A 15335-nucleotide genomic window follows, 5' to 3' on the forward strand; every position below is an offset into this window, starting at 1 on the left:
AAAGGGGACTTCTTTGTAAACTTTTATTTACAGATTTCTTCCCACACAACCACCTCTGTGGTTTACAGAGAAAGGGCAGAAAAAGAAGAAATTTCCAGTGAGCGGGAGTTCTGATGCCAGAAAACGACCAGAGGCTTCAAGCTGATATGAAGGAAACAGGAAGTCCAAAGCAAGAGTGGGCTCAGTACTAGAGAGGTGTACCTAATAAAATGGCCAGTGAGTGTCCTACATAACGCTGATCTTGATCTGTAATTTGTACAAATTACAGAAGAAAGAAACTTTTTCCTTTTTAAGCATATCTGTGTTTTTACACATGCTTACATCCAATCTGCTGTCTTGATCTACTGTGAGTGATGCTGTAACACATCACCACTCATGACTCAATCTCTTTCACAGCTCAGAGATAAAAGCAAAGCAGTTTAATGACATGGAACCTTTTTTTCTTTCAGTTGATGCTCATAGTTTGAAGTGAAACCAGGTTTAATGCCAAACATATTGATATTTAGATTCGGCCTCTCCTTTTGTTTTGTTTGTTTTTGTTCTCTTTTTGCTGACTGTGTCTTAAGTGGTGGTAAACTGGTGAGTTGTTAGTTATAATAAAGTGAAAAGATGTAATTTTTTTTAACAAACGCCAGATTTATTATTTATTTTGAGGAACTTTTCAGCATTAAAAATAAACATGGTACATAAACATGCTGTATCCACAAAAGTTCACTTCTTTAATTGTTTACAAACCCTTTAATAATAGATAAATTACACATTAACCTATAACCACTGCTCACATTTATCACACACATCACGTCTGCATGTGCACTGAATAAGAGCACTGCTGTCTGACACAAAACTCAAAAAACATACTTTAAAAAAAAAAAGCTTATTAATCAGAAATTCAATCAGAAGACAGGCTGAATGATAAGATTTCCAACGCCCGTCCCTGATTGTCTCCGGAAAAAAATGACTGAGAACTTGGATAATAAATATTTTACATCTGATATTAAATCTGTTTACAACTTGCTGTCAGTTGTAGCTGTCACTGTCTACTTTGCATTTATATTTTGTGATGAGAACCCGAGCTGTGCTGCTCCTTCTTGATCGACACATGTTGTACCAGTGCTAAACATGCAAAGTGGATCATGATGATTCTGGCACTGCGGCTGGTGATGTGGTTGTTTGAGGGCTGATGGTCGTATTTTTCATCTGATTCCTGCAAAGACAACGTATCACAGAGATGAGACCTTGAAGCTCCAGTGGTAGTGAAGAGATCAAGTCATGCATTTTTACCCTGAGCTTTAAACTGCTGCTCTACAACCATCAGTAAAACCATCAGTGTTGTGTTACCATACAAGAGAAACTCTAACCCACACAATTTCCTTAGGGTTTAATAAAGTATGCTGATTCTGATTTTTAATCACTGATGTGCAGAGCCTCGCACTGATGCTCCAAAGTGAGTTGATGTTCCTGTTTTAACTTCACTGACTTCCTCTATAACATTTAACTCACATTTAGCTGAATAACAGCGAATGAAAGAAAAAAAACATCTGTGTGACTTACAGTTTTTCTAGCAGCATTATGGTGAATTTAGACTGAGGATCGAGACACCGTTCACTCCCATCCTTCAGTGTGACTCTGTAACATGTAAAGAAAGCTTTGATTTAAAACCACTTTATAAACAATCCTTATTAATGACTGAGCTCTTATTAATAATGTGCTCCTGTCACTGTGGGCACTTACATGACTTCTCTCCTGTTGCAGTATGGACGAGGCTCATCCACCTTAACTTCAGTGATGGGACCTCTTACAGACTTACTGGTGTTCAAACACCGGCACCTTGGAATAACTGGAAAAGGTAGAAAGTGATAATTAAGGTTAAACTGCTGCAGTTTCATATTTTACTTAAACATAAATATATCTAAATTGATTTGTTAGCATAACTTAGCTTCTCTCAAACTGCACAAATACAACAAAGTTTTCCATAATCTGATGAAACACACTTACCATGTGAAGTGCAAAGGGCCATGCAGGCCAGGAGAACGATGCACTGGATGGCAACACTTGTCTTCATCTTAAAGCTTTTAAATTATTGAGTGGAGGATCTACTGAAGGCTCAGTCTTCAACTGATTTGTTCTTCTCAGATATGAAGGATCTCTGCTGCTGTGGGTCTCCTTCACTTCTCGAGCTGCCTGAGTGTGCAGGGCTGTGAGGTTCATCATCTCTGAACCTCCTTATATACACTCACAGGTACGTGGACCCCGGCCAAGGATGTCTTCCTAAGAAGTGGCTGCAATAAAAAATTGTTTTTTTGATTTGCGTTCTCCCACACTGTAAATCCTGCTGTCGCAATTCTTTGGCATTTAAACTTTCTACATTCACCTAATTGTAAGGACTTTGTCTGTGACTTCTTTATGTTGAGACATGCCTGCCTTCAGGTGTTGCTTGTATTCGCTGAAACTGACGTCAGACTTCCCTTTTCATGTTTGAACTAACTCCAGTCACTAATGTGTGAGTCTTGAGAATAAATGAACTTCTATGTTGCTGAGCTACTTCCAGAGAAGTGAAATCTCTCTCAACGATCAGTCTAATATCAACAGTTTGGACAGCAGAAGCGCTGATGCCTAATCTTTTACTCTTTCTGTTGCACTCTCCTCAAAGTTTACTTACAGTGCTCCTTACGATAAACAGCATTTGTCTTTTCCTGAGATTTACAGTAAATAAAAAGAAAGGGAATGTTAGAGCATAACATGTCCTCCTTAGAACTCTACTAAAAAGGCATTTTTTTCATCCATTCTTTGGAGATGTACTTGTGTATCTTTGCATAAACACAGTAAATCTGCACTGTGTTTCTATCCTTTTGAAATCAGCATGTTTATAAGCAGAGTGTGCACTTTCATCATTGTAAGGATGTGATGTACTGAGTCCCCAGAGGAATATGCCTTATCTAAATATTATTTCTTTCTAAACATATTGACATAATATTTTCTTGGGGGTGTGGGGGCTCCAATCCAATGGTGAGCAATGAATTTTTCCAATGGGCCACATAAGAAACTGGGCCTTTTGTGAAGTCTGGCATTCTTCCTGGTCAGATTTGGACATCCATAGGTTGTAAAACCTGCCAGTGTATCCCATTGCAGGTTAAGCCTTAGCTAAGCATGGAGTTACCTTCAAGAACAAATCACTTCCTACTGTAGTCCCTATCACTGACTGGCACTACTGCCAGTTCCTTCATAGTCTTTTGTTATTCCTCATACAAAGACGAGTAACTGGGCTGTGATGCAGACATCCAGAGCAAAGGCATCATTGTCTGATTTGTTTCCCGCTGAATCTCCAGAGCTCATTCTCAAATCCTGCTTTTGTCAGGGCACATTAGCACAGGAGAGTCCACCAAACACACTTTGATGACCTTTTTGCAGTTTTATGGAAAATCACAAAGTTGACTGCTCCATCCCTCCGTCTTTATATGGACTCTGCTCTAATGCAGATGCCTTTGTTGAATCGCATGGCCTCAGAATGGTACAGTCTGATCATTAACACATATTCGGTGACCCTCTTTAACACCTGAATTGTGGGATCCAAATAAAGATTCTGGTGAAAATACTGCTGGCTTTCAGTTAGAATATAGTTTTCACAGATATCTTGCATCACAGCTGGCTTTCAGTCAGCAGTACTCTGGAACTGCTATTGTGGCTCAGATAAAACTAAGAATTGGATCAACACCAAGTGTTGCAACTGTAATCTCTTTCTTGCTTTCTTACTAGTGAAAAGTGAGCTTTGTCATGACTGTCACCCCCACACTGCATTCCTCTTTAGTAATCCAAGTAAACCATAAAGATTGTCTGTGATTTGCAACGATAAAGGTTTTTCCGGTAACCGGCATACTTGAAGTGCAGAGGGTTATAACTAATGTCAACCTAAAGACACATTATCTTTAACTCATACTTTGCTGTGCTGTGTTTCCTCTGGTTCTCTGGTCTTACCACTCTATCTCAGGCTGAAACAATAATAATGTTTTAGTTTGTGCTATGTTGATGAAGCATAATGCTACTGGTGAACATTCTCAGTTAGATCATTGATATAATTTATGATATTTTCAGATATTTTATAATTGAACAAACTTGTCCAGAAAGTCATTGTTTGGATGACAGTTAAGCTAAAAATATCTTCCCTGTGACTGATCCAAACAAGCCCCAACCTTCAGAGTGGTGATCCCTTTTTGCCTTGTATATTTTTCTTTTTCTACTCTCCTTTTGTTAGTATCAAGCCTAAAATCCTTGTAGGAACATAAAGAAGATTTCCAGGGATTATTTTCCCATACCAGATTTTTCACGTGGGTCAGTCATATTGCACCACACTTAATTCCAGCACTTAGACACAAAGGCAGCTACATTGGAAATAGTCCATCTCTGTCTGCCTGTGCTATGTCTACACATTTATGTGATGAACATCAATTTGGCTCACTTGCATTTGTTAACAAGTGCTTTTATATCAAAGCCCTTCAATCCAAAAAAAATACTGTTTTTTTCTTTCTTTGGAGCTGTAATCCTGTCATTTTTACAGGCTGAAATTTCCTAGGAATAATCATGAACGCATATGTGCATGAAAGAGAGAGAGAGTGTAAGACAAAGTGAAGCATGTTTGGACTCTGAAGCATCATGTGATCAAGCTGTACAAAGTCACGTTCATCTTTAGGTTGGACTATAAGCTTTGGTTTGGTTGTTTTTTTGTCTTGTGTGTGTGTGTGTGTGTGTGTGTGTGTGTGTACAGTAAAAGAGAAAAAACTGCAGCAGCCATTTGTTGTCTTTGAGTGCCTACTAGTGTCGTTTAAACTTGCCTGCAATAAATATGTTTGAGCAGACTGTGCATGATAAAACATAATGGTAAATGGCCTGCATTTGTATAGCGCTTTTCTAGTCCCTAAGGACCCCAAAGCGCTTCACACTACATTCAGTCATTCACCCATTCACACACACACTGGCGGGCGATGGCAAGCTACATTGTAGCCACAGCTGCCCTGGGGCGCACTGACAGAGGCAAGGCTGCCGGACACTGGCGCCACCGGGCCCTCTGACCGGTGTAATAGTTGTCTTTTGACAGCTGTGGTTTCTCTAGATGCTCTGTACCACAGTGTTGGTAGTTTCTGGCTGCTCCATGATGCTGTCTTTAGACGCCGTCTTCTTTGTTTTCACAGATTTCCCACTTGTAATTCATCCACCAACTATACACTCTATTGAACAGTTACCAGTGAACCAGTGAAGACAAAAATCCACCCATTTTATTTTAAAAATAAGTGGATGCAAACATCTGCAGACTTTCTAACAGTGTATGCATCATCACTCTCCCTTTTGTGTAGATGCTTAATGCGTTGCCTTGCCTTGCCATTAAAATGTAAAGTTTATTCTTGATGTAATACGCTGACTCTGAAGGAAGGCCCTAAAAAGGAAGTGAAAGTTGAAACCTCTGGTAGATTCCAAGGAAGAGGAGGTGAGATTAGGACAGAAGGAATTTCATACGGGAAAGCACATGTTTAACCAGTATCCATCTAATTGAGTGTAGCATTAACAACACACACTTTACATTTCTGAAATCTCCAGCAGCTTAAGAAGTGAAGAATAAACTTATGATCATGACTGTCATTCATTCTCAACATTCACCATACAGTGGGGCAAAAAAGTATTTAGTCAGCCACCGATTGTGCAAGTTCCCCCACTTAAAATGATGACAGAGGTCAGTAATTTGCACCAGAGGTACACTTCAACTGTGAGAGACAGAATGTGAAAAAAAAAATCCATGAATTCACATGGTAGGATTTGTAAAGAATTGATTCGTAAATTAGGGTGGAAAATAAGTATTTGGTCACCTCAAACATGGAAAATCTCTGGCTCTCACAGACCTGTAACGTCTTCTGTAAGAAGCTTTTCTGTCCCCCACTCGTTACCTGTATGAATGGCACCTGTTTGAACTCATCATCTGTATAAAAGACACCTGTCCACAGCCTCAAACAGTCAGACTCCAAACTCCGCCATGGCCAAGACCAAAGAGCTTTCGAAGGACACCAGGAAAAGTATTGTAGACCTGCACCAGACTGGGAAGAGTGAATCTACAATAGGCAAGCAGCTTGGTGTGAAAAAATCAACTGTGGGAGCAATCATCAGAAAATGGAAGACATACAAGACCACTGATAATCTCCCTCGATCTGGGGCTCCACGCAAGATCTCATCCCGTGGGGTCAAAATGATCATGAGAACGGTGAGCAAAGATCCCAGAACCACACGGGGGGACCTGGTGAATGACCTGCAGAGAGCTGGGACCAAAGTAACAAAGGTCACCATCAGTAACACACTACAACGGCAGGGAATCAAATCCCGCAGTGCCAGACGTGTTCCGCTGCTGAAGCCAGTGCATGTCCAGGCCCGTCTGAAGTTTGCCAGAGAGCACATGGATGATACAGCAGAGGATTGGGAGAATGTCATGTGGTCAGATGAAACCAAAGTAGAACTTTTTGGTATAAACTCAACTCGTCGTGTTTGGAGGAAGAAGAATACTGAGTTGCATCCCAAGAACACCATACCTACTGTGAAGCATGGGGGTGGAAACATCATGCTATGGGGCTGTTTTTCTGCCAAGGGGACAGGACGACTGATCCGTGTTAAGGACAGAATGAATGGGGCCATGTATCGTGAGATTTTGAGCCAAAACCTCCTTCCATCAGTGAGAACTTTGAAGATGAAACGAGGCTGGGTCTTCCAACAATGATCCAAAACACACCGCCCGGGCAACAAAGGAGTGGCTCCGTAAGAAGCATTTGAAAGTCCTGGAGTGGCCTAGCCAGTCTCCAGACCTCAACCCCATAGAAAATCTGTGGCGGGAGTTGAAAGTCCGTGTTGCTCGGCGACAGCCCGAAAAACATCACTGCTCTCGAGAAGATCTGCATGGAGGAATGGGCCAAAATACCAGCTACTGTGTGTGCAAACCTGGTAAAGACCTATAGTAAACGTTTGACCTCTGTTATTGCCAACAAAGGTTATGTTACAAAGTATTGAGTTGTATTTTTGTTATTGACCAAATACTTATTTTCCACCCTGATTTACGAATAAATTCTTTACAAATCCTACCATGTGAATTCATGGATTTTTTTTTCACATTCTGTCTCTCACAGTTGAAGTGTACCTCTGGTGCAAATTACTGACCTCTGTCATCATTTTAGGTGGGGGAACTTGCACAATCGGTGGCTGACTAAATACTTTTTTGCCCCACTGTATGCTCACATTGGTTACTGCTATAATTTTGAGACACTCACATAGCATAGTCCAGACCTTCCCAAAGTTTGGGGCCCGCCCCCTGGAGGGGGGGGGGGGGGGGGGGGGCGCAGAGCCATTGCGCGGGGGCCACGGTATGAAAAGGAAAAAACAAAACAAAAAAAACCCAAAGCTTGGACACTGCTAGAACGGGGCGCCTCCACAAACACAAATCAGGAGATGAAGCATTGCTGAGCCAAAGACTAGAAAATATGGTGAAGCATATCTTCCCTTTGGCTTCACCTGCACAAGTGCGAGGTAGGTCTCCCCTGTAGAATTGGTTTCCCTTCGTCGGGAGCATGGGCTGGGTTCTTCAAATCACGGACAAACAGTATCCCACATTCTTTTATTTTTAGTTCACAAACACGTGTTATAATGACTAACTACTCCTGACATTTTGGAGATGTTAGCTCTTTATACAGTAAAGTTACAGCGGGATACATCAGGCTGATCCTGCCACAATTTGCTCCCCTGTACAAATCACGGACAAACAGTATCCAACAGTTGTTTATGTTTTTGAATCCATTTTGCAGAGGGATTGAAAAATGTATTGATAGCAATGTTGAATATATTACACAGGAAAAAAAACAACTACACGTAAAATAATCACATCGTGACGCCTCTGCCTTTCTAAATAGAAGGACAGTAACTGCGTGTGTGTATGTAAGTGTGTAAAACCTGAAGATTGTAAGATTAACACTCTCTAATTTCTACCACTACCATGCTTACTCTGTTACGTCGAACGTTAAAACTTCATGGCAAGTTGGGAGACATGAAATCACCTATTTGTGTGACAAATAAAAAAATCAACATGTTTATGATTTGTGCAAATAACTGTATACATTCTGTTTATTATCACACAGACAAGTTTTACAAGCCTATTAATCACAGTAGAGTTCATTGCGTTGGTGGATTAAAGGCTTCATTGTTCTCATTGTGCATCAGCAGAGTGTTTTTTCTCTGTCATTAAAAAACTACAGGTGAAAAAAAAAAGATTATATATCATAATCAACATCATATTAAGATGGTCGCAACTATGTTTTCGGTATCATTTCAAAATGAACAGAATTTTATGTGCATGGATAAGAAGACAAACTTTGAAATGCCCGTAAAGGTTAACATACGTCACGGGGTGTGTTCCAGAAAATGAAAGTAAAACATAAGAAAGGACAAAGAGTTTTTTTGTCTCTGTAGGACATCTGTTGGTTTGTAGCGGTAATGTCAGCTTTTGAAGTTTTTATTTAGTAAGAATGTTTTTTTTCCTGTTGTATAAAATGATTTTAAGTTGAACACCTGCGCTGAAGCAGTATCTTGGTCAGACTTGTTATGGATCATTTTCACTTTCTTTGCCTCTGTCATGACCTCTATCATGTGCTGTAACATTAATAAAAACTTCACCAAAGATAAAGTGCAAAGTGTAGCTTTTCATACAGGTCAAATAAATAATCTTATGCTATACTGACAAAATATTAAAGAAACATTTTTTAATTCAACACTCAAACGCTTCATGCTTTTTGTTTCCACTGATGTGTGTTTGGATTAGAGTTGGATCATTTTTGTTCTCAACAAATCACCGAGAGTAAGTCAGTAAAGATTTCCAACTTAAATATTTCAAGCTCAGGAGTGTTCCCTTAATAGTTCTGATCTATAAATACACCTTTACAGGAAATGTCCCAGTTAGAGCGGATCAGCTGTCAGCGATCACACTGGGTGTGTTCATAATGAAAAACACCCTTTGTTGGTATGGTGAAGTGCAAATGCAAATCAAAGGTGAGAGCACTTTTCACTGTGGAGCTAGTTTGAAAGACATTGAAAGCTTCTCCAGATCAGGATTTGAAGCAAAATGGATGAATGTCTGCACCCAGTGTTCTTTGAAGCTGAGGAGCTCACAGACAGTGAGAAGGAGAAGATCAGGAGATACTTTCAGAAAAAAAGACATTCTGGGGGAGGTGACTGTGGGATGATAGAAAAGGTCGGAGATAAAACCTACCGGATCTGTTTTAAGGAAAAAGAAGGTAAGAAGCCCTGCTGGGTTCAAATGCATTACAAGTAGATTAGAGCCCAAATTTACAGTTTAGATATGTGCATTCCCATAACAGCTGAACTTTGTTTTTCTGATATACTTTAGATCAAGAGCATGTTTTGAGAAGAAACACACACACCATCAATTTTAATGGTCGAGATTTAAATATAACATTGAGTGAATCTAGTCCTAGCCATGGATCTGCAAATCTCCCACAGGTGCGGTTACACTTATTACTGCTTTTACTTTCATAATAATAATGACAGGTGTTTGACAAACCCCAACCATTAAAAAAGAAAACAACACTGGTTTTCTTTTGCAATACTACATTTGCATAGGGGCTGCCAAGTGAGTAGGGTACTAACAGTGCGCCACACATTCAGTTTGCTTATTTGTCAAGAGGACAACAAAATACAATGACCAAAATAATTGTAGAGAACTAAATGTGTAAGTCTTGGTTACTGTTTTACCTCATATTAACCTAATACTTATATGCAACAGTTGTAACATTTACACTGCATTTATTCAGTGTGTGTGTGTGTGTGTGTGTGAGTGTACTCTTATTTGGGAGGCAACAGAAGTCAAGCATTGCTTTCCTATGCAGTCAAAAATGTCATAATTTTAAATTCACTTTATAAGCAGTTATTTTTTCTAACTCTGAGCTCAGTAACCTTCTGCTGTTTGAATAATGGCAAAACATACAAAACAAACCAAAGCAAACAAAGTCACCGTCTGACCAGCCAAACCAGTTTTGAACACCTGCGTTTTGAATGCTCTATGAGTTACTCAGGCATGAGGCACTTTAATTAGATATGCATGCCTATTGTTACTTAAAATGGTTTATCCACTGATCCATACATCTATTCTCTTCAGCTTAACCGTATCAGTGCTGTTGGGGGTGGGGGCTGGAGCTGTACTGTTTCTATTTGTCTAAAATTATTTTTCTTTTGTAGACAGCTAAAGGTCTTCAGAAGACTTTCTCCTTGGATATTTTCCTGCTTTATTACCTGAGAGACAACCTCAAAGCATTCAAAATTCTGAAAAAGCAGCTATCTTCAGTCGGCTGCACGGTGGAGTTTAATTTTGAGGAGGAGAAGGCTGTAGTTAGAGAGGACATGAGGAAAGGGCCAGGAGGATGCTCTGCAGAGAAAGTGGAGCAACAGCTGGCTTGGGTCTTCACCAGTCTCATCGACACCTACCTCTGCTATCATGTGGTCAAACCAAAACAAGTGAAAATGGTACTGCAGGACTCGGCCTTTAAGACAGATGATATCAAAGTTTACACAGAGAGTGGCTATGCTGTGGTTGTGGGAGAGGTTGATGTTGTGAAGGAGAAGATTGCAATTCTGAAAAAAAGCCTACCCACCAAAAAAGAGCTGCCACTTGTAGAGAAATTGTTCAAGCTCGTAGAAGAAGAGTTCAATCGAGAAATGTTCGCTAACTATCCAGATGTTAAAGTCGTCAGAGGTAGTGCCACAATCACTTTGGAGGGCCCTGACACAGATGTGCAGTCAGGAGCTGCAAAACTAGATGAACTGATTAAGAACATAAAGGAAAAAAGAGTCAAGTTCCCCACAGCTCTGCTAACCTTCATCAAAACCAGTGGAGCCATCTCCAAATACCAAGCTCGTTTCCAGCAGAGCCTCAGAAACCCTGTTTTCTTTGAGGTGGGTTCAGATCTGGTTCTGTCCAGTTTGTCCTCTGATGCTCTGAATGAGGCCGAGGCAGCAGTGATGAGAGACCTTAAATCGGATATTATAGAGCTGCAGGGAGCTGCAGCAGTACCTCCAGATTTAGACAGAGTGAAGGAAATCCTGATGAAAGCGAAGAAAGAAGCAAACATTAGTGAGCTCAGAGTGGATGTGAGCTTCATTCCAGGAGCCAGAGGAACTGCAATGACCAAAGTACGACTGGTGGGCTACAGTGAGGATGTTAACAAGCTCAATGAGGTCCTTCGTGACTTCCAGATAAATAAGGTTACGACTGAAGAAATGAAACTGCCACATCCTGAACTGGTTGACTGCTTTGATAAAGTATTAGGCCTGATCGGTATGAAGCAATCTAATGTGACCTTGGAAGCCTCACATGTTCCACATCCCTGTGTGCTGGTGAAGGGTCCTCGTTCTCTGGTTCAGAAAGTTCGAACAGACTTAGCCACGAGTCTAGCGCAGCTGTCAACTGATACAGTGGTGTTAAATGAACTGGCGGTGCAGTGGTACTTTCAGGGAGATGGCAGACAAAACACAGAACTGGTGGAGAGATCCTGTCAGGTCCTCATCAGAGAAAAACAACATCTTCAAAGTACTGGAACTACATCAAATTTGTACTAAAGATAACAATACAGCAACAACATGAGGCAAATATTAAACTTAATCTGCTCTTCTTCCTCTCAGCGCCCACGAGTGACCTTGCTGACATCACCATAACTCTGAAAGGCAGAGTTAAACTACAAGTGGTGTTTGGTGACATCACTAATGAGACTACAGATGCTGTGGTGAACACAACAGACTTCAAAGACTTTCAGACAGGTTAAGTACTGTCATGAGTAAACAAAAGTTACTCATTGCTGAACACCATCCAAGCACGATAAATTAGACAAGACCCATTGTGTATTAAAGAGGATATTGTAGGAGCACTGACTGGCCTTTACAGTCCATTTGCATTACAACAATTTCAGTGATGGTTATTATTATTATTATTATTATTTATGTACAGATGGAGTGTGCAAAGACATCTTAAGAAAGGCTGGGCCTCAGGTTGAGGCTGCACTAATAAACAGTGAGAAGAATGATTCTGAGAAATATTTCCAAATTTATATTTACATCGTAAATCATTTCTAACAATTCGTATCATCTCATGTGTCTTTATCGCATCCATGCAGGAAATGTGAACAGTGGAGAGATTTTGGAAACCCAGCCTGGCATGTTCCCTTGTAAAGCCATTTTACACGTGTGTGGAGAAAAAGATACAGTTGCCATCGAGCAGCTGCTTCGTCGCATCATTCAACTTTGTGAGTCTTCTGATTACAAGTCTTTGGCTGTTCCTGCCATCTGTGCTGGTGAGTAGTGTGGGAGTCATTAAAGATGCATAAAACAACAAAGTTAGTTATGGAGTTTTGTTTGAATGGTTGTCCAGGATCTGGTGGATTGGACCCCGATTCTGTGGCACATGCCATCCTCCAAGGGGTTAAGACTGCTGCCTCATCCCATCCTCTCCAGCGTCTCACCAACATTCGCCTTGTACTCAACAAGCTCACTGTGTTCCTGGCATTTAAAAAGAAAGCAATGCAGATGTTTCCCTTTGCTGTGATCAACTCAGGTAATGCAAAGTCAACTTTTCTTTGATAATACCACTGTCCTTTGATTTTATTTAAAGCTTACTTACTGTTGTTTTAACCACTTTACAGTGTCAGCTTATGCCCTGCAATGCTTTAATATTCAAGTAATGAACGACCCAAGGATCTCTCATATCAGCTCTACTGCCCAGCAGTCTGCTTTCTTGATTGTAGGTCTGTGCAGAAAAAATGTTGATGATGCCATTGCAATGCTCGGGAGAGTGTATCAACCCCTGCAGTCAACACAAACCCAGCAGGAGGAGAAAAGTTATTCTTGGGACTGTTTTTTAATGTAGGCTTCTCTGGGTTGTTGGACAGTGTCATGTAATTATTTTCTTATTATATTGTTTATTATTATATTATTATATTGTACTTTAATAATGAAGGTTTGCAAAGCAAGGTCACTTTTGACTCATAAACTAAGTGCTCAGCCAGACTGAAAAACAGGAAGTTAGTGTAGAGCTATACAAGCATATTAATAAATACAGGAAGCCAGACAGAAAAGAGGAACTTTGCCATATAAGGAATTTTGTATCGAAACTGTGTGTTATGATGATTTCTGATATGAGGTTCAGTTGTGGTGGTGATCGCAGGGTGTGCACAGGTCAAGTGCCACTATGACCCTCCAGAAAATAACGAGGACAGGGGATGATCGTTCAGCTCTTTAATGGCAGATTTAGCGTGGGTGTGGGTATGTGTGTGGTTCTACAAACAGAATGGAAAATAGAACACAAATTACAATCAAATTATAGACAACAATAATCACCATATAACATATTACAGCCACATACTTGTCTTATAGGCCCTAATACTAAGCTGGCGGCTTTTACTTATAGTCTGAACCATATTTGACAACAAAGAAAATAAACATCTTCCCATCACTTAACTCTTGTGCCCCACTCACTTATGATGCCAACTAAAGAAGGCAATACACATAACAAATCACCAACTCAAACTGAACTCAGTTTGGCCTAGGCGAACTTAGCTTAGCTTAGCTTAGCGATAACTTAGCTTATAGAAAATGTACAAACAGAGGACGTCCAGAGCAAGAAAACATACAGGCTATCCTTCTTACACAAGAAATATCCTGTAACTCACCAGTCTTATGGACGCACACTCTCATTGAACCCACATAAACTGCTCCCGAGCATAACTTGTGATTCACACTGCCTTCATGAACACCATTTTCCATCCCAGTCAAACATTACTCACAAAACGGCCGCGCCCTCTAGTGGCGAGGCAGAAAACTGCATCACAGTCCTGCCTTCAGAACACTGTGTGACGTGTAAAGTACCAAAATAATACCTATATGAGACACAGTTTATGATTCTAATGTTAGAGATCCTGCAACTGGCATTTGGGCTGTGCAGGGGTCTCTCTCTTCCGGAAGATGATTGAATAAAAAGAAATATAAATGTTTTAACACACTATGAGTCGGTTTTCTCTGTTCTATCATGGGGACAAAAGAATCGGGGTTTAATAACAGGTAATCCTTTATTTTTCTTTCTCTTTTGTTCTTTAATATGTGGTCAGAATGATTTACGTATGTTCAGTTACAATATGTACTGTTATATTGTTCAGATTTGTGCACAGCTCTACCAAAAGGGTGTTTCTTATGTTTATTCTAAATAAGTGACTGTAGAGTATTTTTCTTTTGCACAATGTTGTAGAATTACAAACAGCCTACACAGTAAAAATGTGAAACATACATATTCAGTGTCTTGTACTCACTTACTTCCCTAACTACAGGAATGTCTAACTTTTCTGTAGATTTTACTGTACTTGGCTGTACAAAAAGTGTATAGTGCTGTCTTGAGCTTTTTCAGGTAGTGTCACCGAATTCTGACCTTTTTTGCATTGGAAAACACAGAGAGAATACTGTGAACTGTCATAATGAAAACATGACAAAGCCATTTGACTATCTTGTTCATAAAGATGGTGTCAAGACTTCTCACTTTGATAACACCGACAGTTTCATTGACATGAATACTTGCTTTTGAGGAATGGATTATTGATTTTGAGCAAGTGACCTGCTTTTGCAGCTTATCCACTAGGTTTTGCAGTTTGCACCAAACGTTTTGAGAAATACACTAACTGCTGTGCAAATGTTAATAGTGATGTGAGAAAAGCACCAAAGCAACTGAGAAAAACTGTAAACAAGGAAATGCACCGCAAAATACAGTTACAACCTCAAAATGTGGGTGAAAGCACTGCACAATATTCATGGTATAGCTTTAAAATGCTGACATTGTCAGAGCTTCTGTTTCTGATCTGAATAACATAAGACATCAAGCAAGATGTCTTATGCTGAGTGATTTTGATATTCATGGAGCTCAGATGTAGTGTGTTTCAGTAGGCTGTGAGGACTGTGGATGGATAGATAGATAGATAGATAGATAGATAGATAGATAGATAGATAGATAGATAGATAGATAGATAGATAGATAGATAGATAGATAGATAGATAGATAGATAGATAGATAGATAGATAGATAGATAGATAGATAGATAGATAAAATCAATAAGCTCCTCATTAGACAAACACAAATCATCACAATAGTCAGGCGTCATTATTAACATCACGTTTTGATGTTCAGTGTTTTCAGCATAATTTGAAAAAGAAAAGACACATACTTGCACAACAAGAAAAACTGTAAAATACCCTTTAAGGTTAACATTAGGTGTGTC

At 39.9% G+C, this 15335-nt stretch overlaps 2 protein-coding genes across 2 annotated transcripts; one reads left to right on the forward strand and one right to left on the reverse strand.

Moving 5' to 3' along the window:
- Positions 1 to 576: 576 nt before the first annotated feature.
- On the reverse strand, positions 577 to 2183 carry LOC147335476 (C-X-C motif chemokine 11-1-like). Its single transcript, XM_086287503.1, has 4 exons — positions 1996 to 2183; positions 1732 to 1837; positions 1552 to 1626; positions 577 to 1204 (listed from the first exon to the last, which is right to left on the reverse strand). Exons 1-4 carry the CDS (start codon positions 2060 to 2062, stop codon positions 1132 to 1134), a joined length of 321 nt encoding a protein of 106 aa, XP_086143629.1. The 5' UTR covers positions 2063 to 2183; the 3' UTR covers positions 577 to 1131.
- A 6905-nt stretch (positions 2184 to 9088) lies between these two features.
- Positions 9089 to 14325, forward strand: LOC147335477 (uncharacterized). The gene is made up of 8 exons (XM_086279456.1): positions 9089 to 9305; positions 9419 to 9531; positions 10267 to 11614; positions 11707 to 11841; positions 12029 to 12091; positions 12195 to 12371; positions 12449 to 12631; positions 12720 to 14325. The coding sequence occupies exons 1-8, from the start codon at positions 9134 to 9136 to the stop codon at positions 12941 to 12943; spliced, it is 2415 nt and encodes an 804-aa protein (XP_086135582.1). The 5' UTR covers positions 9089 to 9133; the 3' UTR covers positions 12944 to 14325.
- The last annotated feature ends 1010 nt before the right edge of the window (positions 14326 to 15335 follow it).

The sequence above is a fragment of the Aulonocara sp. 'chitande type north' Nkhata Bay genome, linkage group LG3 (assembly GCF_057382095.1).
Source record: "Aulonocara sp. 'chitande type north' Nkhata Bay isolate Kocher_YH1m ecotype deep benthic linkage group LG3, A_spYH_male_GT1.1, whole genome shotgun sequence".
Taxonomy (NCBI): Eukaryota; Metazoa; Chordata; class Actinopteri; order Cichliformes; family Cichlidae; genus Aulonocara; species Aulonocara sp. 'chitande type north' Nkhata Bay.